The sequence below is a fragment of the Pelecanus crispus genome, chromosome 7 (assembly GCF_030463565.1).
Source record: "Pelecanus crispus isolate bPelCri1 chromosome 7, bPelCri1.pri, whole genome shotgun sequence".
NCBI lineage: Eukaryota > Metazoa > Chordata > Aves > Pelecaniformes > Pelecanidae > Pelecanus > Pelecanus crispus.
This window is the reverse complement of record NC_134649.1, coordinates 28,306,691-28,334,489: the sequence shown is the minus strand read 5'-3', so window position 1 is coordinate 28,334,489 and position 27,799 is coordinate 28,306,691. Positions and strand designations below refer to the sequence as shown.

General features: G+C 38.8%; 1 protein-coding gene across 2 annotated transcripts; it reads right to left on the bottom strand.

The window, feature by feature from the left end:
* On the bottom strand, nucleotides 1-26,694 carry ACAD9 (acyl-CoA dehydrogenase family member 9). Of its 2 annotated transcripts, XM_075713715.1 has the most exons (18): nucleotides 26,629-26,694; nucleotides 24,768-24,861; nucleotides 22,007-22,108; nucleotides 18,681-18,787; nucleotides 17,176-17,276; nucleotides 15,302-15,380; nucleotides 14,128-14,302; nucleotides 13,431-13,504; nucleotides 11,906-11,981; nucleotides 11,152-11,222; nucleotides 10,673-10,792; nucleotides 8,377-8,505; nucleotides 5,633-5,712; nucleotides 4,905-5,031; nucleotides 2,891-2,968; nucleotides 1,880-2,008; nucleotides 724-796; nucleotides 1-242 (listed from the first exon to the last, which is right to left on the bottom strand). In XM_075713715.1, exons 3-18 carry the CDS (start codon nucleotides 22,026-22,028, stop codon nucleotides 142-144), a joined length of 1,542 nt encoding a protein of 513 aa, XP_075569830.1. In that variant the 5' UTR covers nucleotides 22,029-22,108; nucleotides 24,768-24,861; nucleotides 26,629-26,694; the 3' UTR covers nucleotides 1-141. The 2 variants fall into 2 exon arrangements, with proteins under 2 accessions (XP_075569830.1, XP_075569831.1); XM_075713716.1 differs by lacking the exons at nucleotides 8,377-8,505; nucleotides 24,768-24,861; nucleotides 26,629-26,694 and having other exon boundaries at nucleotides 22,007-22,066.
* Between the last annotated feature and the right edge of the window lie 1,105 nt (nucleotides 26,695-27,799).

The window sequence follows — 27,799 nt, the reverse complement described above, 5'->3', positions numbered from 1 at the left end:
ATGAAGTTGTGTTTAGAAGTTTTATTTTACACAGTTACAGCTAGTTACATTTGGTAAACTCATGAAATAGTTATTTTTAAGGTGTCAAATACTTTAACTGCAGAAAATTACATTCATCAGTATTTGCTGTCAGGGAAGTAATTAGAATGTCCTGTCCAGTGGATGAGAACAGGTATAGGCTCTCTTTTCCAGGACCTGCTTTGCAGCTTTTTTAATACAGTCATCTAGATTTTCATCTGCATCTGCAGAGAAACAGAAGGAAAGTTAACTGAAGTACCGTAAATAGCTTTTCTAAATTTCATCCAAAAAGGATTTTAGAATACAAATGCAAGTGTCTCAACTTCAGTGCCAAGAAATAATTTAACATTATATTCTAAAAAAGACTGATTATTGCAGACTGAGTTTCACAGACCAAACGCCTAATTGGTCAGTATTTAACAATCAGGTATTTGACCTGTTTGGTTATCTAATACTTCTTTACAGGAGTATTTGCTACTGACAGTTATGTTCCTCCCCAGAGTCTGGAAAGAAAAGAATCACTGCAGTTTGTTTTATCTAGTAAATGAAGAGATTCTTTATGTTCAACTGGCACCAGTTCTGTTCTTCATCCTAATTAAAGGCAGAGCAAAATAATTCGGCTGGTCACATCAAAACCACCTACTTTTGTTTGGAGTCTGTGAAAGCCACAAGAATATAAAAATTATTTTATTTTATAGAACTTACATTTTTGTAATTGAGCCATGGCATAATTATTCTTGAAATATGCTTCTGTGCAGAAGATATTTGTAAGAAGCACCTGAGAAAATAGTAAAACTCAGTTAAAAACTGGTAAATAAATTTCATAAACAAAACAACATAGTAAAAATACAGTAATTTAAATTTCTGAAAGTCTAGTTTTGTCTCTTGATAATGGAGCCTGGCAAGCTCGTCATGTATGTTGCAAACTTAGTTGTTAGTTTTTCCCCACAGCTACTGAGTGTCAGAGTTGGGATGACCCCTTCACTCAAAACTGACTAGAAGACATTTTTGGTAATAAATCCAGAAAGTGCTTACACACACAAAATCTGAAGTCTCAAGGACAGTGAAGACAAAGCTTAATCAATTTGGATTTGTCTAACTTAACTGTAGCAAATTTACTTGTCCTGTAGCGTAACTGTTACCGTGAAACTTTAAATGAGCTATTATACAACCACCTGTGTGTCAAACTCTCACTTTACTGTCAATAAATTTATTGACAAAATATTGTTGTTATTATATGTCGCTATTTACTAATGATTCTATGGAAAGAGTTTGGGAAGAACTGCATGGTATCAGCAGGTGTAAAAACACGCAAATTTGTAATTCATTCATAAATGTGTATGTATGTGTAAATATTTTAAATACTTTGATACCATGCAAATTGTATGTTCAGAGCACCTGAGAGGCAGTTGGTGCAGTTACTGCACTGTTGCACCAATCAGTTTAGAAACATTCTGGTGCATGGTCAGTTTTATTGAAGAGTTTGCTGTGATAGATATAAATTCTAATGTAGAGTGTACTTTTAAGTGCAATGAAAGCTATTTGTCATTGAGGTTTTGCAAAGTCTGAGACATTAGCATGCAATGCCTGCTGGTTTAGAGCACTCTTTTATGACAGCATCATGTTCATGCACATTTCAGAGTTGAGGGGAAAAGTTGGCTCATCAAGACAAAAGCATCTGGTTAGAGCCTTGTAAAACACAGACAGGCTGGAACATTTGAAGAAGTCTGAGGCTGGATAGTGCCTCTTTATTACAAAACACTTAAGTGATGCAGAATGGTAATAAATACTGATTGTTAAACTATGTGATCCAAGGAGTGCAGGCATTAAGTGGGTATGACTGATACTAAAGTACACTTACTTCATGATCGTGGTTTCTTAGCCCAATGCTGATAGACCGGCTAGCTCTGGAAATCACTGCTGTCATTGCATATAAATTAATAACTATATCTGCCACTCTCTTCAGAACCAACTGCTCATCCACTATTGTCTAGAAGAGTAAAAATGATTATTAGCTTGTAGTTCATCAATTTAAAACTTTAACCAAACATTTTTTTCATACTTTGTATTTAGGTTCACACTTATTTAGTATAGACAGATAAATTGTTACACAGAATTTCTACCCTAAGTCAGAAAGTTTTGGATTAACTATGCTCTGCCTTTTCTATGTTTAAACTACTAAGTTTTGGATTAACTATGTTCCACCTTTTAGCAGTCTTTCTGGCTGCAGCCAACAGTAAAATTGCTGTGTCTTGAAATCATGTCAGCAAATGCCAAAACCGCTGAAATTCAAGTCCCAAATACATTAAGTCTGTTCAAAAGATGTATTAGTTATGGTGGACTGTGGCAGGGCCTAGTCTGATAAGCATTCTCAGAAGATATCAGATTATCTGTCACAAAATCGAAAATCCAGGATATTCTAAGTTCACTCTCTCCTATTTTAACTACAGCACTTTGCATGGTATAATTATATATTTGTTTGCTCTACAATATGGATGAATAGCATAAACTAAAAAACTGCTGGTACAGCTCTTCATTTGGGAAGAGGGAAATGTGTTCCAGTGACTGCTCACAGCAAAGTACTTAAGATAGTCACTGGAGCAGGCAGGATTTGTGCTTACAGAGGCAGAAGGAAACAACTAATTCACCAAGATAGCTGTTTTTTTGTTTTTGTTTTTGGTTTTTTTTAAACAAAAGTTGTCCATTACATCTAGTATAGAATTTCAGTGTATTTTCTCATATTCAATGGAAACATGTGTAAAGGAAGTCCTGGCTCTTGCCATACACAGAGGCTACTCTATATTCCAGTGAGGCCAATTTGGTTGAGGATAAACTATTCAATAACAAAGATAACAGAAAAAATAATAGTTACCTTGCCAAACCTACTTAGGAGGCCTGTCACTGTAGTTCCAAAATAATAAATGTTTTCTTCAAGCTTCTGGCCACTTCCCTACAAAACAAAACAGAAAATACAACAATTTAAGTAGTTGTCTAAGGGATAAAACAAGCACACCCCTGCCCGCTTGAAACAGGACACTTGGCTAAACAATCAGCATATTATAGGGAAGCACCTGTGGGGAAGTATGAGCTACTCCGGTGCTGCCCAGCCAAGACACCAAAATCTTGGGCGACAGCACCTTCTGCATGAGGAAGTAGTTGCTCTGCCCACGCAGTCTTGGGCCTCTGTGGTCTGGCTGCAGGAGGCCAGGACTTCTGATGGGTTTAGTAGCCAAGACACAAATTGGAATTCTCAACTACAGCACAAAACTAGTTTTCCTTTTTTAATTAGCCAAGACTGAAGTTTAGCAGAACACTGTTAAGAGGTCTGGAATCAATTCTGAGTGATCAAAATGAAGGAACAACGTACATTAAGTTGAACAACCAACAGGCAATTCTGCTGAAGAAGATAACGATGTAAGCCTCCAGATCTGTGTCCCACCACAAGAACAAAGTTTCCCTCTCTAAGAAAATGACATTTCAATTTTCTGCTAAATGTAGTGTTTATTATCAACTTCTAGTCACTGACCAGAATTCCCTTTTAAGATGATCTTTCACCATTTTACATCTTTTTCTTCGCAGCTAAAAAGGAGACGTTTCCCTATTTACCTGAAAGGAATGGGATTATAAAATGTTGATTCTTTTCCAAGGGGAAAAATCGCTGTTTAGATGCAGCCCTGGTATCCTGAAGCCCCATTAATACTAGATTTTTCTCTTGGCAAGCACTATTTTTTTTAACATTCAATGAATTTGCTGCTGAAAGCCAGACAGGCACTATTCTTTCTCTACAAAATATGCATTGCAGTTTTGTAAATTTTACTTTGGTAACTTTTCAGTATAGTCTTCATGCTTATGCAAATAATAGTTCGAAAAATTCTTATGCAACATTTAGTTCTGCACAGCAAACCTAATTCTTACCTAAGTGCTGCAGGTTATGAAAACCCTGAAAATCAAGATTATCTGCAACTACTGTGTGAATTCACCAAGTCTCAAATTCTGGTATTAAGTAGGAAGAAAATTTCCAGTGTCATATTTGGCTTTTATTAATTCATAAACGCAACTAGTTCACGCTGCTGATTCTTGTAATATGAATGCAAGTAAGTGGGTTTGCAACTATTTAAAGGAAATTCAAATCTAGCGTGTCAGCTAGGTCAGAATTGCTGTAGTTAAAACAATCCACCCACGTACTCTGGTGGCACTGCAGAACACAGCTCATTTACCCGAAGGAGGTGCCACGTTGTTAAGCTTCCCTACGTGAATGGAACAGTATTAGCAAATCCTCTTACCTGTGTGCGTGAAATACCTGACCTGGAGGACAGGTATACTGACAGAACATTAAAAATAATTTTGTTACAGTTTTGCAAATCACTAACAAAACATCATAGGAAAAACATACCTTATCTTTTTTCTATTAACAGAACATCCATCTTTGGTCATAAAAATTTACTAAGTCATTAAGCAAGTATGTATATATAGTTCACAGAAATTCTTACCCAAAACTGTGTTACTATTAAACAGGAAAAAATACTGTGTTTTGTAACTGAGCTTATTATGAAGGGCAGCAACAGACCATTACAAAGACTTTAATACTGTGAAGGCTCAATTTATATAAATTACTAAAATGGATATAAACCTGGATTTGGTATAAATACAGACTTAAAGCAGTCTTCATTTTACCTTGACGTGTACTCATATAATATCTGTAACTAAGTCCTTACCCCTGAAATGGTATAAACATGTGCTTAAATTTGTAAATCTCACTGTTCCTAAGCACACACTTTGTTTTGCGTGAACAGGATATCAAGTTGTGACAAGCAGTGAAGGGAATCAAATACAAAAGACCAGCATCTGGATCTGATCAAACAGCACTGTGTCCCCCTTCCCCTTACCTGGAGGCTGGGATGCACCACTCCACGATCACCAACTAGCCCATAATCCACTTTTCTGCCCATCATGTCCCGTAATTTCCTTAGAAACTCCCCCAGTGCCACTCCCACATTTCCTTTCTTGATTTCTCTAAAATGTTGGGTAAACAGCTGTTAATGGCCATTTCCTGGTTTGCAAGGGAAGGTTCAGGAGGTTCAGATAACCATTTGAAATTGTAAGTGCTTTACCAAAACACGTGCAGTTTGTCTATGAATCATCAAGTCTTTTGATCCATTTTACTATGAAGTCTGGAGAACAATTATACGGCCTTAAAAGTATACAACATGGTTCATATTCAGTTCCTCTCAAAAATAGTCACAATAAATTCCAGAGACCAGTATATGTACTCAGTATGTATGATACAGCTGTCTTACCAATAAAACTTTGTTATAAAATCTTAAGTTATAAAATTTTAATTACTAGTCTTTTAAGAAAGAATTTTACACAAGCTGGAATTATAAGGTAAGAGAAAATAAGTCCAAGATTCCTAAATACATAAAATATCCAATTAAAAATAAAAACTAATAAAAAAAAAGACGACCCCTATAACATTGAACTGCCTTTTACACAAGGTAATACATTTAGAAATACTGCATTTTTTTCCCTATGGTTTCCCCTCTTATCTATAGTTAAACAGTTACTAGATTCTGTTTAGTTTATTAAAAACTATTAGCAATAAATAAGAACATACTTAATTTTGTCAGTCAAGATTTTGCCTGCATACTGCATACCCGTCAAAGCAATATACATTCGCAGAATTTCATTTGTTCCCTGTAAAAAACATAATATAAAGTGAAGTCACTATCAAGTACAAAGTATTTTTAGTATTTAAAAAATCTAGATATGCTGTGCTACCATTTTCTATACCTTTTTTTTTCTAAAACTGCTTTTAATGTCCAAGTAACTTATGTGCTGTGCTCTTCTTTGAAATGTTCTAAAGTGCATTTGGACTCATAAGATAAAATTCTTTTGAGAGCTCTACATAAGACAAAAGATGATCATCACTTGTAAGGAAAACACACTTATGCCAGAAACTGCACTCCCAGCTGAGTTTGCCGGAAGTGGTAACAGAAGCTGGGGAGGTAGAGGACATCTGGCTGCAGAGGGTCAGAGATACTGGAAGCAAGCAACAAAGACTAAACACTCTATTAATTAACTTTTTTTTTTAAGTATATGTATAATTTTGAAGACAGGTTCTTTAGTTAACTATAAAGTTTACAATATTAATGGATGTTTTCCAAGCAGGTCTGTTTTGCCAGTCTTCCCTTTCTATTATTCTAATATTAAGAGATTACTCTTCATCCACCCATAAATGTTTGCTATCTTTTGCTTTATCTCAATTATAAATTCTGATTTCATTTAGCTGTGGAGAAGTTGAGCCTCTCTTTATTAAACATACATATGTATCACAATGAAAAAAGAAACCAGACTAAATGCATTCTGAGTAAAAAAGAAGTTCTGCATTTCTTCCAGTAAAGGAGCATTTAAACAGTGGTAAAACTGCTCAATATGCCTGTTTGGAAAGCAAATGCAGGCCAAGAAATTAAGATGACACTGTACAATTTGATGTCTGGGAATCCATTAACATGACTGATTGTTTCAATATAGGTGGCTGAAGAATAAAGATTAAAACACAGAAGGCTGGTCACAGATGAAAAGCACGCTGAGTATTAGACCAGTGTCAAAACTGTAATGACCCAGTGACAGGCCAAGTGACAAAGAGGCTACAGTTCCAAGAAAAAGTATTAATCTGTTATTAAGACTAAGCAGGAAGTTTTGGTGGGGCACATACACAGCACAGCCTACCTACTGTTGTTGGACAACAGAAACAGACCCTGGACAGCAAGAATTCTGTCCTTGGCTGCAGCAAACTGCATTCATCCGATCTGCCTGCCAGGCCTCTTATAAGAGGCTAAGATAAGCAACAAGGTAAGCACAACTTCCTTGTTTTAGCAGAAGAGTAACTTTCTATAACTGTTGGGATCAGCGAGAAAAATTAACTGAATTACAGGAATTCCAGTGGTGTGGTGTTTGGCTTTTTAAACAAGACTTCCTATAACCTGTCCAATGTGAAAGGTCTTCTCTGCTTCAACCAGTCTAGAAAGTGCTCCCTTACATCTGGTTTTGATTTTACTATTCAGAAGGTCTGTCAGATTCATCAACATCAAACCCCACAGGATGTAGGAGGATGACCTTACAGGTTGGCTGTTTTTTCTCTTTCATCGATACTGGAATTGACTCTTCCTGCTTACATGACATGAACACACACATATTTGCAAGAGCAGCTAGGTGACTGCTATGCAATGAACTGCAGTTTGAAAATTCTTGCTTGCATTAATTTGCAGTTGAGGTCTTTGCTGTCCTGACACCAGGAAGTAAATGATCATTTTCTAAATGGTCCATCAAGAAAAATCAAGTCTGGAAGTCTGACTCAGATGTACAGATGAATGGTCACTGATAATCCAGCTTGGAAACAGAATACGTTTCACAGCCAACATTTCTTACACTTTTTTTTTTTTTTTTAAAAAGAAATGCACATCAACAAGTTAAATTAATTTCTAAATTAATCTTTTGTGAGTTTCCCTACTTCACTTATGAGAAGCACAGAAGAGGAAAGGTTACTCAAGCCTAGGCACCAACAGAGCAACTTAGCCACAAAACCCCCAGAAAATCCTATTAGAGAAATCTGTTTAAAATTTTGCCCATACCTCTTACCAAACCCTATCACTTATATCAGTACAGATACATGAGAATAAAAGCAGCAAAAAGGTTTCAAAATATGCTCGATACAAAGCAAGATGGCCAACTTCATTCTCATAAGGCTCTTGCTTAGGCAGACATAGTATTCTGATTTCATGAGTTAGCATAAGCAATTCCAGCTATTTACTGAACATAAACTGATGAGTTACTTTTGTCAACTAAAATAGTTTTAAGCTTTTATGCTAATTTAGAATCCTTTAGTCTGTTCAAAACAACAACAATCCCAAGCCATGAACTGGGACTGTTTTTTCTCATGACTGTATTTAAAACAGCTGCGTTAAAAACATCCAGAAGTTTCTAATTATTTAAGAAGAAACTGTATATACACTACCAGTGTGTGTGTTTATATATATATATGTATACAAAAAACACAGTATATATACTACCCTGTATATATATTACCAGTTTGCTCTTTCCAGAGGCAAAGGCTGGTGCCAGTTCCTACTGTAACTCACACTTTGTGGTTAGTCTATAAAACCCATCATATCTTATTATAGGAAAGTACTATCCATATCTCCAAAGCAAACAAGATTAGTTCTTCAGTCTAACTATTACAGACTTTGCAACTAAATGAATGAAGGCCTGTTCAACTGAATACTTGGGTTTCAGCTCAGGTTTACAGAATGTTAGAATGTGAATTACAGTTTACAGTAAAAACAGTATATTCATACTTGCCTCAAAAATCAGAAGTATCCTACTATCTCTGAGATAGCGTTCGTAGGGGTAATCTTTCATATAGCCAAGGCCTCCAAGAATTTGCAGTGCTTCACTTACGCAAGCCCATGCACCTTCAGAACTGAACACCTGCCGTTGAACAGTATTTTAATCACCATGCTACACAGTAAATACAGAATACTTTGCTCCGTTATTATATCTACGTGACACTGCTGTAGTATTTTGTACTGCTGTTACAACAGTCCTGTTTAAAGCTTGCCTGAAATAGTACCCTTATGGCTCAGGGTGTATACTTCGGTCAAAATTAAATGGTTTCCTTGCAATCCACAAAAACATCTCTATAAGGAAATATTCCTGGGAGAGTCAGAGCCACAAACCGAAAGAACAGCTGTAGCTGGTGCGTTGCAGCCCTTTACGTCTGCCCAGATTCACTGGAACGTGGAACACGAGTTCTTTTGAACTGACCACACCATGAGGGACCATCAACGGGGGCTGAAAATCTGCGAGCACCCAGCCTCACACTGCAGACATGCCTTACCTAGTGATAACTCCAGTAGAATCAGAGAATCATCGTCTAGGTTGGAAAAGACCTTTAAGATCATCCAGTCCAACCATTAACCTAACATTAGCAAGTCCATCACTAAACCAATTAAGGGTAGAGTAGCAATTTCATCTTTCCTGGCTTGGTGGCTGGATTATTTACAATGAAAGTAAACACTAGGAATCATTAAGGTTGGAAAGGATCTCCAAGATCATCAGTCCAACCACCAACCCAACACTACCATGCCCACTAAACCATGTCCCAGAATGCCACGTCTACCCGTTTTTTGAACACTTCCAGGGATGGTGACTCCACCACCTTTCTGGGCAGCCTGTTCCAATGCTTGACTACCCTTTCCGTGAAGAAATTTTTTACTAATATCCAATCTAAACCTCCCCTGGCGCAGCTTGAGCCCATTTCCTCTCGTCCTATCGCTAACTAATGGGCTTAATGGGCTTAAGCTGCGCCAGGGGAGGTTTAGGTTGGAAATTAGGAAAAATTTCTTTACAGAAAGGGTGGTCAAGAATTGGAACAGGCTGCCCAGAGAAGTGGTGGAGTCCCCATCCCTGGAAGTGTTCAAAAAACAGATAGATGTGGCACTTCAGGACATGGTTTAGTCTAGTCTACCCTTGATTGGCTTAGAGTAGACTTGGTAGTGTAGGTTAACGGTTGGACTGGATGATCTTAAAGGTCTTTTCCAACCTAAATGATTCTAAAGAGCAACTACTTAGGAGAAGAGACCAACACCCATCTCACTACAACCTCCTTTCAGGTAGTTGTAGAGAGCGATAAGGTCTCCCCTCAGCCTCCTCTTCTCCAGGCTAAACAAGCCCAGTTCCCTCAGCCACTCCTCATAAGACCTGTGCTCCAGACCCTTCACCAGCTTTGTTGCCCTTCTCTGGACACGCTCCAGCACCTCAATGTCTTTCTTGTATCGGGGGGCCCAAAATTGGACACAATATTCCAGGTGTAGCCTCACCAGTGCTGAGTACAGGGGGACAATCACCTCCCTGCTCCTGCTGGCCACACTATTCCTGATACAAGCCAGGATGCTGTTGGCCTTCTTGGCCACCTGGGCACACTGCTGGCTCATGTTCAGCTGGCTGTCAACCAACACCCCCAGGTCCTTTTCTGCCAGGCAGCTTTCCAGCCACTCTTCCCCAAGCCTGTAGCGTTGCATGGGGTTGTTGTGACCAAAGTGCAGGACCCGGCACTTGGCCTTGTTGAACCTCATCCAGTTGGCCTCGGCCCATCGGTCCAGCCTGTCCAGGTCCCTCTGCAGGGCCATCCTACCCTCCAGCAGATCGATACTCCCACCCAGTTTGGTGTCGTCTGCAAACTTACTGAGGGCGCACTCAATCCCCTCATCTCTCAGCATGTATTTTGCAACCAATTCTGAGTTAAAGCCAGGACAGCAGTTGGGATTATAAAGGATTGCCTTTTTACTCTTGGTACCGTGTGAGGCCACATAAAAACAGAATTCAAGAGGATCATGGTATTCCAAACCTGTTGTATGCAGTTTTTAATTCATATGGTGACAAAAGCCTGAATCTGAGGTAATCACTGTCACATGGGAAATAAGAGAAAATAGTAACGTCTATTTTTTTAATCTAGCTGAGGTTTTTTGTATCGTGTCTAAATGTAATCCCTGAGCCTCTCAGCAATCTGGAATGTAGACTGAAAAGCGAGGGGCAGTTAGCTGTTAGTCTTCACTAGCTTAAAGCTGTAGGCAAGTCTTTCAATAAAATTAATTACCTTGACCATGGCTGCCTCCACGGAGCAGTCTGGAAACCCTGGCCTGTCCATCATTCCTGCAGTGAGGTAAGCCATACTCTCCATTACATATGCTTTCACAGCCATAAAACAAAACTTCTCCTGTCAAACAGTAATGTGAGGAATCATACAATAATTCAGATGCAAAATCCCACAGTCAAGCCTGAAACTTAAGAACACAACTGCATTTTCATATGTTTAACATATTATCAAATACTAATTAATAAGTAGTACTGCAAAACAATCATGAAAAATCTGAAAAAACCCACCCCTCTATTCATTACATTTATCATTCTAGACATGTAAAAGATCAGTGTACAGATGTCTGCACTAAGCTCACAGAAATTTAATACCTCTAGCCATTTCTTCAAACCAGTACAGCCAAAAGAACCCCAACATAATCTATGTCCTTGCATTTAGTCAATACAAAGCACAGATTTAGTTTTTCCATTTTTTATTACCTGAATTAATCCAAATTCGCTCAGTTTCTTATTGAATTGTTTCCGGGTACAAGCATACTCTGCTGTCATTTCTTTCAAAAAAAAAAAAAAAAGTCAATCTCAAAATAGCAGAACCGTAACTGTGACAGACTATTCCTGCTGACAGCATCTTTCTATTGACTGATTCTGACACTGCAGCCTACACATAGTAAACCCCTTGCTGCTTCAGAAGCAGTAGCTTGTGAAAAACACCCTCAGAATGATGGTGTTGATCAAGTCTGGGAACACTGTGCCAAAGACTTTTAAACAAGAACCTGAAGTGTGAACCTGTACTCTTAGAGAAGACACGTTTTAGTGCTAATTCATTACTTTAGAGGGATTTCTGTTACTGTTTTGGGTGACTACTGGTAGAAACCAATTTTAAGCCTCAAGCCAGTTATTCAAGTTGGAAGTTTTAAGGGAGATTATACCTTCTAAAAGCAATAATATATAAGTTATTCTCTCAGTAAGAATATTTTACCTCAGAAAAAATCTACAGAAGCAATAACTTTCCACTATATGAATGGAAAAAACTTTAGCATTTTAATAAAAATTGTAAGTAAGAATTATTTTAGTGTTTTAAACAAGTCAAAGCATGTTATGACTGACAATATAGACATGTTGTTATGATCAAGACTTGTGTTACTATTGTGAATTAACTGCATTATATACGTTATGCAGATCAGGGGTTTTTTTGCATGGCATCCAGCAATCCAGAACACCTAATTTCACCCACCTATCAATTTTTTAATCATTCCAGCAGATGCACTGCCCATGCTAAACCTTCCACTGTTTAGGATATTCATGGCAACCTGTGAAGAAAATGAATGTTTTTTAGATACAAATGTTGCCACAAAACTTCTCCTTAGGCCACAATGGTTACTGCTATCTTGCTTCATGTTTTAGTGCTTTCCTGGATTTCATTTGCCACTGGAATACACCTCCTGTCTTGCGACACCTGCCCTCGCATGGGTCAGTACAGCATTCAGCATCCCAGCAATAAAGCTTCAAGACTAGGCTTTTAAGGTGACCTACTACATCCAATTTCATATCTGATATAGTCTTCAGATACTGATGATCCAGTGACCTGGAATCTCCTATTCAAACCACATTAAAGTAAAATGTAGACAAAAAGGTATTTATCTGCAACTAGACAAACAACGTTCAAACTAGACAACACTGCTGAAGTTTATAAAACAGATGAAGAAGAAAACCAGAGTATTATTTGATGTGTGTACACAACAGCCAAAAATAAAAATCTTCTCTGCAGCTGACCTGCAATCAATGCTTTCCTGCTTCAGATACCTTTCAGCAACACACAAGAGAAGGGAATAATGAAAGGTGTAGAAATGAAATACAGATCAATAATGTACAAAATCAGATTTTGAAATCTAGTAGTATTGTTTCTTAACAAGAGAAACATGGGTGACAGTTCAAAGACTGTTAAAAAATTTAGCAAGAAGTCATTGTTCCTGCATTTTAATTTGTGATAATTATCTGAAGAAGAAACCATAAAAATCATCTTTTTATATGTTTACTACATTAAAGAAAATTGTTTTATTTAGCATTTAGGTCTGGGCTTGACTCCTACAGAAGCAGTAAGAAAACTGAGAAGGATCATTAAGATCAGTTTTGCAAATCCACACATCAGACTGTTGGAAAAGGGTTACAACAGCAAAGTGACCGGCATTGTCTTTATTGGCGTCACACTTCTCTCATGCAATGAAGAGAAGCCGACACCAGAGGCAGCCTTTCAATGTACTCCTCCCATTATTTTCTTGTGCTATAATCTAATGCTGGACAACCATGGGACCTGGGATAGGATCTGGACTTTCCTTGAACCATTTCCTGTTATACTCGTTGCTTTCTTTCCCTTTCTACATAGTCCACAATTGTAGCTGTAGAAAACAGCAGAAGACATTTCCCTGATTCAATTCAGTTCTGTTGAAAAAGTTGCTCCCTTTTCTGAAGGGAACAGTATACCATGAAAAACAATAAAAAGACAAACAAATAGTGGAACAAGCTCTGTAACTTTATTGAGAAGAAATACATGCAAACCTGAGATTACGGCACACTCATGCACTGTGCCAGTGAAACCAATTAATACAAAGCACGTAAGGGAAACGAGAAGTCTGTCCTCTGGTATTCTTCCGTTTGGCAATGTTCATATTACCAATAAGGAAACTTCAGTAAAGAAAAAAAACCCACAAAAGTCTCCTTCAGGCTTTTAAAAATCATCAGTAGCTATTTTTAATGCTTACCTTAAATCCTCCTCCTACTTCTCCAATTACATTCTCTATAGGCACTTTTGTGTTTTCAAAATGTACTTCGCAAGCTGAAACAGAGAGTTAACAGCTGTTGAATTATTACATAGAAATATTTAAAAGACATTTAGGAACATAACTGACTCTTTTTATAACAAGAAGTAGTTTTCCTAATGCACTGTTTACGACAGAATTACATACGCTTTGCCAAAAAAGTTAGGATTTGCAAAAAGACTGTAGTTGACATCAATACTAATGTAAAATATTCAAAATATAATTAATGTACATTGTATGAGCAGAGAACTATAGTTCTGCCTCTATTTTAAAGAACTGATATAGCAGTCATGTCCAAATGATAGATGGTGAAAAACTATAATCACCAGTAAGCTTAAGAAGAGCCTATGAAAACTTATTTCTAGATTAAAGCTACTTGGTTACTGAATCTTCCAAGTAGTTTCTTTCACTGCATAGTTAGGGAAGCTTCACATGTGCAGAAAAGAATTATACAATGTGGACTTCTTATTTCAGACCCTGCATTAGGAAGGACTCATAGGAAAAGCTAGGTAAAGAAACATGAAACTTATACTGTTATACGGAATAGATATTGACTTGCCTCTGAATTCAGATGTTCTAAACAAATTAAAACATTAAAATATTAAAACCATTTCTGTTAACAATTTTAAGTGATTCTTACTATTGGATCCTCGAATGCCTAACTTATCCTCAGGTTTCCCATGGGTGACTCCACCAAAATCTCGCTCTACGATGAAAGCAGTAATTTTGTCTTTTAGTTGTCCATCTTTATCAACAACCTCTGTCCTAGCAAATACTGTGAAAATATTAGCAAGGCCACCGTTTGATATCCAAACCTGTTTTGAGAGACAAAAGACGTATAAGAAATATATTTGTTCTGATTTTGTGAGCACTGTTTCTACGTGTTTCATAACAGACCAGCAAAGAACAGAGTGGTGAAAAATTGCTTCTTCCCTTAAAATTCTAATGAGTCTTCTGCTATTAGTTTTGCGTCTTGCGAACAAATTTCCAAGGAAAGTTGACCACAGAACGGTAAGTTTAGAGCAACTATAAAAATAGGTTGTAATATAGATTTGATTTGAATTAAATTAAAATCCATGGTGCATTTTCACAAAAGCTTGTATATCCTGCTACTTATGCCACGTGAGGGATACAAGGGTAATACGGACTGTCGACCCACTTTCCCCAAAATAATCTCAACTCTGATGAGAAAGTCTCTGAATCAGGCCACATATGTACGGCCTCTTCCACAAGCTAGGTCTCTTCACACCACAAATATATCAACAACTACAGATCAAGTCTGCAATGTATCAAATATCATTGAATCTAATATACCTCTACATTTCTTCAAGACTGTATTCTGCCATTGTTTCTTTTAGCAGAAATGTTCCAAGCAGCCCTATTTCCAATTCAGTCAAGTTTTCTTTCAAAAATACCTACAGAATCTGGCATGAAGAATAAAGAGAGGGGAAAACATGGTTTTAGGTTTCTTTTTGCCTATGCTGTCACAGAGGGGGCTAACTAACTAACCCTCCCTGAAGCTGAACACCAAGAAGGAACTCGAGTGGCTTTTCCTACCTTTCTTACCCAGAGTTTAGCGAAGGTTACTCCCTGAACAGCGTGCTTTTCTATTCTTTTTGGCCCTAAACCAACATGGGTTGTTCTTTTGACATGGTCATTCTTCAGTAGCTTGGAAATCTCAAAATTCTGATGCAGCTGCCAAGCTAGCCTCTTAATTAGCAAAACTGACTGACTGTAATGCTGCAAAAGACAAAGATGCTTTCTATAAGCTTGTGACAAAACCCTGTCGTATTTCCAGTCTCTTGAGTAGATACCTTGGAGCCGTTTAATAAGAAGTACTTCCCATCTTCGCTGAGGGTTGCTCTTGTCTGGATGGACGCAGCATCACTTCCACTAAAAGCCAAACAAGTTATTAAAGCTTAAAGAAACCAGCACACTAGAAAAAACAAAACTACATCTTTTTTACTCTTCCCATCCTTTAAAAAGTTTACAGCTGTATTAAATACTAGTATATGAATGTTAATTCTTAACTAACACGGAAACTTACTACATTCAACAGCTCTAAAGAAATCTACTTCTACTTAAGTTACCTGAGGGGACATTTCTGCTGATTAACATGTACGCTATTAATCTTATGACCTGACCAAGACGTTTGCAATGCCATGTAAGCAACCTTTTTGAGCTACACATTGAACTATGTGAACATACACAATCAAGTTTAAAATGTCTAAGTTGTTCCTCAAAAATTCATACCCTGGTTTTATATCCTAAGTGAAAAAAGGCTCAACAGAAATGAAAAATAAGTATGTGACAGTATCAATGAGCACCAGGGCACATCAAGTACTTTCTACAGGCGCAAAATCAGATTTTTCTGATTACAACAGATTACAACAAAGCAATCAAAAGCTTACGTTCTGTGATTAAAAGTTCATGAATCACCACCTTATTACATAATGTAACAAGAAGCATACAATTGCCCCCTTGAAAGAAGTTTCCTCTTCCACAAATTAAAATGCCACAATGGCTCACTTTGGGCTTTCGGCTGAAGACAGTTGTTAAGTTCTTGGAACAGTCAGATCTCAGCTGGTATTTTAACAGGGTTAGATTTCTAAAATTCAGTTCTAAAAATGATTACTTCTGTGCACTAGAACTAAGGTCTCCAAGACGACTGAAGTTACCAAGACTAGCTATCTTTTTAAATAATACTGGGCTAAATAAAGATGTTAGAAGAATTTCAGAACACGGTTAGCCCTTGTGTTTTTTTCCTGTGTGTTACTTCCAAGTCCCTTTCATGGATCACTTTGTTAAAATATCTGTGCTAGTTTAACTTTTACCTGCAAGTGGGATAGCTTTTAGAGGGTCAAAAACTGGCTTAGGGCTCTTGAATAAAAACCATCACTGATGGTTGGGAGGTATCTACATCACAGCAACATGAAAATTAGCACGTAAATCAAATGCTCGTTCCAAGTCATTCTAGCAGACAAGAATTCAGAAGAGACAGTTTCAAACTACAGTTTTGTACGGACAAGCAAGATTCAACTTCAAACATTCAACTGGTCTCAGGCCTTCAATCACTTTCCTTAACGATCACATAGTAAACCATCTGCCCATATGTTTTTAAGAAAACTGTACCTCTTCTGCATTAACAGAATTTGCAACATTAGCAACAGTCAACAAATAAACATAATAAATATAACTTCATCTTTGAAATGAAGTTACTGCTACAAAGATGCCTTTTTGTAAACTCTAAGGAAAGACCAAAATTTCTTCCTATTATTTTTGGTAGCTCCTTCAATACAGGTTTTTGTAATTTTGCAAAAGAACTGAAAGCATCCTAGAACTGTCACAGCACATTATTTCTAACATAGCACAAAGTGTCCTTTCAATTCATATTCAGTAATGCCAGAAATTTAAGTGGATGAATCCTGGAATGGGAACAACAACAGTTAGTGATTTCATGGAAACTACCACAAGCAGCACATTGGGGAAAGATTAACTACATGATTTGAAGTGTACCTTTTTTTTTTTTTTTTTTTAAAATTAGCTATATACTGAAGCCATAGGCACCAAATAATAAGAGATTTAATATATTAGCCAAACAACCACTGTAATGAAGAGGAAAATAATAAAAAAAGTCATTTAGGTGTTCCAGTGCTTTCTGAAGCTTTTATGATTACAAAACCAGTACCTTCCAGGTTCAGTGAGACAAAAAGCTGCAATGTGCTCCCCAGATGCCAGTCTAGGCAGGTACTTTGCTTTCTGTTCATCAGTGCCAGCAATAAGGATTCCCTAAATAAAAAATTAACAGAAAACTTTTCAGCATCAACCTGTGTAAAAAGAAATGAAGCTGACAAGCTTCGCCAAGTTCAGGAAGCTTAATTTGCCAATTTTATGGCATAACAAGAGACGGTTTAATAAACAATGGACTTTATTATTTATCAGACATTAAATTACTTCGGTTATCATCACACAGTTGTTCCAGAGCAAATAGGAAATGGCTTATTGTTAAGTCTGCCTTCTCGGGTAAGTTTCACCATATTTTTGCTTAAGTGAAGACTTAATTGTTGCTCTGAAAGGCACTAAGATAGTCCTTCCTTTATCATTTGTCATACCTTCATTACTATCACTAAATTTTATTTTAATAACCCAAAAAGCAGCAATTTTCAAAGCTCCTAATCAGAGAACAGAACACATGATTTACTTAGGTTCCAAATTATTTCATTACATAGGCATTCAACAACTTTTTGTGAGAGTGCACTTATTTTAATGATCTCTATTGTATTTATTTTTTTACAGCAGGTTTCTTATGAAGGAAAAACAAAATATAAAAATACATGATAAAGCTAAATAATCAATGGTTAAACAGCTACAGTTACTCAAGAAAACTAGGATTAATCCCAACTGACCCAAACTGGCCACAGCAGGAGAGTAGCAGTAGTTGTGTCTTACGCTACACTTCTCATCAGACTGCTTTATGAATCAGCTCAGCTCACTATCCCTGTTCTACAGATGGCAACATTTTAAGTAAGGTTAGAAATAAATACACAGTTTTAATTAGCACTGTCTGCTCAATTCCATGAAGAATTTTTTCTTATTATAATGAACTTACTCCTATTTCAAGCTTCAGACTACTACCATGCATCCACCATAAAATGCACTAAAAGGTAGATACCTAAGGCTATATTATACAGAAAACAAGTTTAAAATTCACATGCTTGCTATAGCACATTGATCTCGGGTAAGTTTTCTTCTCTAAGCTCCCTAATATGCAGCCGTATTCAGCTAGAAAAAGTTGCATCCTTCTGAGTTCTCTGCATGGCTGTCCCACCTCCCCATAACTTTAGTCCCCCTGATATTTCATTTATTTCAATATTTATTCTAGCTTTTATCAAGTTTGCTCAATGCAAAAAACTTGGGATCATTTAAGGTATTTTTTCTAAGAATTATTATCTCAGTGTTTCCTGAACTAATAATTTTCTTGTATACTTCATATTCAGTCTTTATACTACATCTTATCCTGAGCCACTGGCAGAGGGTGCTAGGAACACGAACAACCTGACATCAGAAAGTTCCACCTGATTTATGCTTCACCGGTAATTCTTGTTATACCTGCACTCCACATTTAAACAAACTTCACCTCACCTTTTCTATGCAAGTTGTGTAGAACTACTTGACATAAAAGGAAGGCATTACCTTAAGCCCAATAGCTTGATGAGCTGCCAGAGTAACTGCGATAGATCCATCTAAAGAAGTGATTTCTCCCAAACGTGCATACATGGTATTTGATAGACCAAGACCACCTGGAACAAATACTATGTTTTATTCTAAGTACATACCTTACAATTTAACTTGCCCCTCCCCCCCCCAAATCCCTGTCAAGTACAGAAACATCAAGAATATAACACTTAACTGGGGAGCGTCTCAGTATAGATTGGATGTAACATGTCCACAAATAAGTACCACATTGCTGCAGTTGTGCCAGAAGAATGCATTTTGAAACTAACTTTTTTAATAGGCATGAGTTGTTGAATTTAGTGCTATTCAGAAAACAGATGTGTTTGTGCTCAAGCATGCATGCACACAGAGAAAATACAGCACAATCCATCAAATAGTAGAAAACAAACTTGTTTAAAACACTCTGTATATGAAAATGGTAAAAGATTCAGTATAAAAACTGCTTTCGTCTGAATTTCTGTGCTTACAGGATAAAAATGAGTTTTTTTGGTGACATTTCCATACTACCTTACAAAGCCAGACAATTAACCCATATGCAGCTTTACAGCTGACCAGCTGCAGACCAAGCAGCAGAGGGAGCGGTGCTGCACAAGTCTCAGGACAGGGCTGGGCTGGTACCGATACACAAAGACAGCCAGGTGTCCCCAGCTTCACTGCAAACGGGGCACAAAATGACCTAGACAACACAACTGACACAAAACAGGTCCCAAGTAGACTTCCAAAACGGTATTAAAGAAGGATAAAATACAACACTTCAAAAACATCTTTAATCTACAAATGTGAATGTATCAAGAACCAAACTCGACACCAGCACACCCTTTTTGGAGGAATTTGTGATCTGCTGCTGCAAATACAAAGACTATTTGTAAGGAGCTTGAAAAGAACAGAAGTAGGTTAAATCAAAGCTGCATCTGTATGAGTCTAATGTTCAAGAATTTTATATTGTCAGGACTAGAAGTCCCACTCCCTGTAATTTAGGAGTATTTTATGTATTACTGCTGAATAAATAACTTTATCTAATCAACATAATCTTTTGTCCAGGTTAATAATTTTCTACTTGGGACAGTGGTGTAAGTCAGGATAATGAACACCTTATTTCAGCAGATGTCTCAACAGTCCTACCATTTTATGTACACCGAATAAATGCAAGAACAAGTCTCCCTGATACCATCACTGCCCCTTTACATGCTTCTCCTTCAGAGCATACTTACATGAATTAAAACTCCCACTCCTATCTATACACAGTCTTACTTCTTTTCCCCTAAGAGGTGCCAGGTTCAGGATTCAGCTTGGAGACTACTGATGACGTGCACAGTAATTCCAGCGATGCCAATGCTAAAGAACACCATTATTCCATGATTTACATAAGCTTCATTTTTCCCCTTAATGTTCTGTACTTTAATGCTTCTAGCAAATATGCCACTATTACAAACCATTATGAAAAATATCATGCAATGAACAAAGCACTGAATACATGCAATTGAAGGGTTTTAAAATATGACAAGCACCACCAACAAAAATACAGCAGTTTTAAGCAACAGAAAATGGGAAATAACCTTGTTAGAAGCATATTATTTATGGTACAGAAAAAAGTAGCTTTCTTATAGTAAGGTGATTGCTTTCCATCTTTTGGATTTTATCCAGCGTACATGTTTACAAGACAAGAAGACTATGATTTTCTTCAAGCATGCTGAATGGATTGCAGCCTTCTACAAACTGGAAGCTTAGGGAGTATTATTTCACAAACTTCAAACCAATACAAGATCAAAACAATAATAACATTAAATGAAAATATGACTTCTAAGTCAACTACATTGCCTTTCAGACTCTTCAAAAAAATTAACAGAGTGGGAAATTTATTTCTAGTTAATCAATAGTAAGTTACACTTTCAATGTCATGATGCTTCCTATTGCTCTGCTTTGAGTTCTGTCCTTTGTTCTCTGCTTCCAACACCTCCTTTCAGTGGACACTAACCTCCTGTCTTCTTCCAATATATTTCTTAACTCCTAAATACCTCTCTCCCCCCATCTGGGTTAAGGTGCTCTGTCCAGATCTTTCTCCTCCCAGACACTATCCTGAAAGGAAAAACTTGAAAGAGCGTGCAAACCTCTTTTCTATCTTACTCTCACATAACCCTGCCTAGTTCTGAATACCCATGAAAAACATTTAATACCATTTCTAATGCATTTCAAAAGCATTAATTAACAATTAATTAATCAACAGAGATCACGTTACAGTACATGCAAGTTGTCCAATATACTTGAATGAATGTGTAGAAACACTTTCTTTAAAGAACTGAAATTGGTGCAGCACAGCAACACTAGTTACGTTGCCTAATACAATAAGCAAAAAGGTGAACAAAAAATGCTACTAAAATAGGGTATTACTTTAACACCAAGTAAATACTGAAGCATGTCTCCAGCCTTATACAGTATTATTGTAATCACTAAAAAAAGATGTTTCACACTCTTCTCTTCAAAAATTAGGTATCTTCCCCCCAAACTATCTTCTGCAGGCAAACACAGTTTTGTCTTCATCTGAGTTGTTCTCTTTGAAGTCTCCTTCTTTTACAATACAAAACAGATGATGCAATGACCTCATTTCTTTATAAAATTTAATGTAAAATATTAATTTCAATCCCAATTTTTATTTTATGCATAAGAATAACATTAACATTTTCTTGACAATTCCTTTGCAAGTTTAAGGGTTAATCCACTGAGGAACTAATGCCTCTGATCTCAACTGGCACTATAATGTCCTAAACATAAACTTTTTGTTCAGTATTGCATAGGAAAGATTTTATACAAAAGCTACATTTTTAATAAAGACATTATACTTCTACACTTCTGTAAAGTCAAACACATTCCTATCTACCAGTGACAGGTGACAGCTTTGATAGATCAGTTCCATGATACACTGTAGTTTGGACCCAGTATAATTTTAGGAACCACCAGCAAGAACTGCAAGTCCCACAGAATGTCAAGCTACTCCATCCAAAAAAAGAATATAAACGAAAACACTACGCCAAGAGGAATTTACACCATTTTAAATTAGTTATCTAACTTAGGCACCCAGGGTAAGAGTATGCAGAGCTCCCTACACAGCCAACAGACATTCTTGGTGCCTGCATCTCTTTATTAACCAGGGAGGAAGACTCAGCTCCTAATTTCAACATCCAAGTCAAAGGACTACACATAGGATAGTACAGACACGTTTTGCAAAACCCAAAAATACATTACTTAATATAGACTACTGGGTTATCCTTTTGCGATCCTTTACTCACCATATTCTTCTGGAATCTGCATGCCAAAGAGACCCAGATCCTTCAGTCCTTTTAAAGTTTCAGGTGGGATTTTTGCATCTTGATCAATCTTCTTAGAATCCACTACAAATACAGAAGGTTTTGTAATTTAAAACTGTGTTTCATAGTGCAGAAAAAATCTCTGAGACTGTAGCATTCTCAAATGAGCGCCAAGGTCATGGCGTGCAGTGAGTTAGCAGCAGTATGATCTCTAACCTAACTATCAGCCTGAGAGCCCAGACCTGAAGAGCTGAAGTAACTGACAGAAAAAGGGGCTGCTGGAGCATCACATCCCTCTCTGCTGTAGTTTTCCTCTAGTCTTCTGAAGCATCTTTAGAAAAGACATAGTCCTTGTTGCACCAGATACAGACGTACTCCTCATCCTTCACTTCACAAGAATTACTCTTTCTAGCTTCAGTCTGATCTTATTGACTGTCCTGTTTGCCTTCCTCCCCTTGCGGTTGGAAAAGTCTCAAACCCTAAACCGGCTCCTTTAAGATTAATAAATAATGCAGTTGGTTGGGGGCTCCTTGCCGCCACCTGCCACCCCAACCGGTTCTCCTTCCTGACAAGTAAAAAACAATGATTTTCTAGCCTTTTGATGATGACCACACAAGTAAGTCATAAACATTGCAGCGGGAAGTCCTAATTCTGTCTCTAGAGAACAATGCTCCATTTAAGTAGCCCACCTTATTACACCATCAAAGTCAAAATACAGAACCAACCAGAAGGGGTCTAAGAATACTGATTACAGCAGTAAAGTCACAACATCTACAGGAAAAGGACTTGTGAGTAGGATAAATACAGTTTTTATTTCATTTTCTCAAATATTTCTCTGTGTACAGATTGTGCTTGTGCATGTTAGCAGATTCCACAACTGGAATAAGCAAAGTATTTCCAGAATTTTCCATCTGAACTATGTCTAGGTCATGCTTAAAAAAAAAAAAAAAGGGTAGATAAATGAGTTAATTACAAAAATCTTGTTCTTATGAGTTATTCAAATTTCTGATGGATTACAAGAGCTGTTCTGTACTGTGACAGTGAAAATAAACAAGAATTGTATTAAGCGGCTCAGGAAGGCTGTAAGCCGCAGCAAAATGAACCCAGCCATCCTTCCAAAAAGTATGCAAAAAGAAATAACCCTTGCAAAAGCAACAGTGCTTTCCTAAAGAAACTTAAATGACACCATAGCTTCCTGTATGAAACTTAAAAGGGGGAGGCAACTAAACATTCTGATGTGCTTCTAAGAGAAGTTATTCAGAAAGAAAACTCAATTTAAAAAAGACTTTTTGTTCCCCACAGTAATTTTTTAGCTACATAGCATGAGATACATATCTGTGGTATGCCATCAGCTGTTCTGGAGAGAGAAAGGTATTTTTTTTACCTCTTCCTCCATTATGGAACGTTTCTAGGGATGTGGCCTCACCTCTCTGGGCAACCTGTTCAGTGCTTCACCACCCTCATTGTAAAAAAATTCTTCCTTATATCCAGTCTAAATCTATCCTCCTTTAGTTTAAAACCATTACTCCTTGTCCTGTCACAACAGGCCTTGCTAAAAAGATTGTCCCCATCTTTCCTGTAGGCCCCCTTTAAGTACTGACAGGTCGCAATAAGGTCTCCCCACCGTGTTCTCTTCTCCAGGCTGAAGAGCCCCAACTCCCATATAGACATAGGCCCATACAGACCTATCTGCTGTGTTTGGACCCTGTCACACTTCACAAGGACTCTGCTGAGACGAATCTTCTTACCCAGTGCCAATCACATCAGGTTTCTAACTGTTTAAGACTGCTCTCCTAACCTATTTTTACCACACCCTTAAATTACCCTGAATAACTGAACAGAAATAGCTGTGAATTCAAAGACAGACAAGCAACTTCCACCTTCAATTAAGACTCTATAATTTGACACTTCTGTTCCTCCCTTGAATAGGAAGGTTTTTTTACTCTATAAATGATGTTCCCCAACAGAGCAAGGAATTAAAAAATGTAATCTGCATATTACAATTTCATCATTAAAATTACCTGGATGTCATAAATTGTTATCTGTGATAATCACAGGCTTTTTCAAACTCCTGCGGTGTTTGGCAATCCAGACCTAGTATCTCTGTCAGCAGGAAATCTGAGATGATACTGTTTAACCATCTCAGAAATTGCTGTCTGTAAAAAACAATTCTCTACAATTGTTCTAGAATTGGCTTATCTATTGCACCAGTAACAGAAGAAACACTCTGCAACCCTATCTGGAATGCATATGGCTAATATGACTTTTCCCAAATAGAATCACTACTCTAATGCTGAAAAAACATAAATGCTTTTGATTTTTCATAGCTTCTCAAAGAGTCATCATTTATGACTATCTCTGCTGAATTTTGCTAAACCCTGTTTTAGTACAGTAAGACAGTTAAAAAGTTTCAGAAAAAATTCACAATATATGAAGTGGTAAATAGCATTATTCAACTAAGCTAAAATCAATTTTCAATCCCACCTCTATCCCAGAATTCTTTTACTTCCTGTTTTTTTCTATTTATTTTTTTCTGTTTGAAGATTTACTTCTCATCAGCATCCAAATACTCCATATACATAAGCCATAAATGAACATGCCTACAGAATCAGCAGCACTATATTACTGGCACCAAATGCATAAGATAACTTAAATAAAGTATAATAATCTTATTACACTACCATAATTAAATTACTTTGTAATCACTAAATCACTCGCACCAATAAGAAACTAATAACTATACCTTCTTCATTGAAGAATTTTTCTACAGGTCCTACAAACTGGTTGATCTCCTCTAGTTCTTCATTGCTAATTTCTGGATAAGGGAAAACTTCTTCCTAAAATACAAGGCATATTTTTTTTTTGTTAAAGCATGCAATTGAAACAAAAATTCAAGAACATATGCCTTTCAAATACTAGACTCTAAAAAACTGGGAAAATTAAGAATATGGAAAATATTTAGAAACAGCCTTATCTGATGCAACACACAGGACTACACTTTGCTACATACCAAAACCAAATCAGAAGGTTATTACCTGAAAAACAGAAACATTAGGGAGAAATAAAGAGATTTTAAGAATTATGAGGATGCAAAAATCCTTCCCCAACCATAAATTCTGTCAATGCATTTGCATTTTGGGATTAAAAAAAAAAGTTAATTTTAATTTGTCTCAGAATCAATTTAGTGTTGTAATGTTTTCAAAGCTCAGTCCATAATGCTGTCCCTTGGAAACACGCAGCACATTCCACCTGTTTAATGTCATGAGTACAAAGGTTAAAGAGTTCCATACTGCTTGTTATCGTCACCCTGGTATTTTGGTCATAAACTGGAAGCAGTATGACCTGACAGGCTTGAACAAATAAAAAAAAAAAATCCAAGCACCTAACACAAGAAATGAAAGACTACATGAGAAACACACTTCTATTTTTTATCACCTGTCCCCTATTAAATAGAAGAGTCTACCTCTGCCCAAACAAAACCATTCATAATAGTCTGAAGAATCATGTTAGCTCCAAAAATTCAGGATCTATTAAATGCTATACTTCTTTAGAAAACTCTTGTATTGAAATTTGAGAGGGGAAAAAAAAAAAAGGCATACATGAGCAGCAGTTTCATGTGATACAGTCTTGACTGCTAGCTGTCATAACACTTTACTTGACAAAGTCTGTTTTGGGAGACTTTACTGTTCAACTCATTTCAGTGCATTCGAGTTATTCTTTCTTTCAATTTATTTAACCCTGTAATCTCTGACTGATGCATACGCCAAACCCTGGATTAACAAGTACTGCTTTAATACAGTGTTACATCTCAAATTTGTAACTTCTTTGTCCAGTGGCATCTCAAGACACAACAAGAACTTCCATCTTTCCTATAAAATATTGCAAGCAAAACTTTGCATAAAGTCATGTTCCCTGAAGTAAACAGAGGACAAACTGATGTAAGTTTTATGGAATGCAGCTGTTCAATGCCCAGAGCCCAATGTAAACAGACACGTGTGCTTCTGTAGGGAATCTGCTAAGCTTACACAAACAGGTGACTGTGGTTTGAAGCAGTCCTCCAGACAGTGGCTGTCCTTGAGCGCTCAAAATTACATCGTGGCTTTTGCGCACACAGGGGTGAACAGATGCACTTGTTCAGCCGAGCTTCAGCTGAGAGGCCAGCCGGACACGCGAGAGCGGGCGGGCCTGGGCGGCAGCAGGGAGCGGCAGCTGCGGCTCGACTCGCGTTCAGCGCACTGCGCAGCGACGCCGCCTCCTCCTCCTCCTCCTCTCCACTCGCTACAGCCGGTAACGGGCAGCAGGTGCGAGGCCGAAGCAGGGCTCAGCACCCCGCTGCCGGCGAGGAAGCGGGGGCAGCCCCCGTCCCCCGGCGCTCCCTCACCCGCGCTTCCCCGCAACGCGGCGCGGCCGCAGCCGGCCCCGGCGCCGCTACTCGCTTAGCAAGCGGCCCGGAGCCCCCAGCACGGGCGCACAGCGCGCACCGCCGCCGCCCGGGTGGCCCCACAGCCGCGACCCGCCCCGCCGGCCACGGGAGCCCGACATGGGACCCCCGCCCCGCTGGGCCCCAGGCGGCGCGGCGCGGCGGGGCGGGGCGCGACCCTCACCTTCCGCACCGTCCCCAGGAAGAGCTCCTTGGCGAAGGCGGGCCGCGGCGCGGCGGTGCGCAGGCGGCGGACGGCGGGGAGGGTGGCGGTGACCGGGAGAGCAGCGCGCAGGGCGCGCAGCAAGAGGCCGCTCATGGCCGCCGCCTCGCCTGCCCGCCGCGCGCGACGCTGACGGCGGCGCGAGCGCCGGGGCACGTGACCGCGCGGCGCCCGCGCGCCTCTTCCCGTCATCCCCCGCGGGGCCGCGCCTCTCTCCGCCCCGCCCCGCCCCGCCCGGCGGGCGGTGCCCCAGCACGAGGGGCAGCGGCAGGGACGCGGAGCGCTGCGGCAGAGCCTCAGCTACGCCTCAGAGGAGTTCATTTGGCTTCAGTAACGCGAGTGCCTGTCCTTTGATCCCTCCGCAGGGGCAGGTCAGGGTCACACACACACACACACACACACAGAGCTTTATGTCCAGTAACCACCCCGCCGGTCACAGGCCTTGCATTTGGTAGGAATTGCCACAGAAATGGGGCCACGGTAGAATTCAGCCACTCACGGCTTCTTCGTTGCAACTCCACGTCCCCAACCACCCCTGATCCAGCCACGAGTCCCGGCCCAGGGGATAGCACAGAGGCGCAGCAGCCGCGGGGTGCCCCAAGTTCGTTAGTCTAATTTGGAGCGCCACAGAGCCCAGCTGTACTGCAGTAGGTGAGGGGGCTGCTGCACCCCCCCCCCCCAGTTGGGAGTCCCTCTCCATCCTCCAACAACTTTGGGCCCAGCGATCACCTAACGGTAGCTGCAGAAAATGAGCCAGATGACTGGACAGGCTGACAAAAGAAGTAGTTTTTTGAGCATGCAGGCTATCTTTGAATCGTCTTCCTGAACCAACTCCAAGGCATCAGCGCAGGCCAGGAGAGGGCACAGGACCACTGGGCAGAGACATGGGGCGATCACTTCACCCCCCTTTTAGATCCGGTTGATGTGAACTGCACGCCAAGTTGATGGAAATTGCCACAAAATCTCCATGAAAACTTAACTCCTCCTAATCTGTGTGTCTCTGGAATTGGGAAGAGGACTATACATCAAGCTGACAGCCTTCACCTGAACTGCCCTCCACCTGAGTAGCCATTTCCATAGATAAGCAAGTGCCAAAGACAAAACATCCCTACTGTGACCTGAGGTAAATACT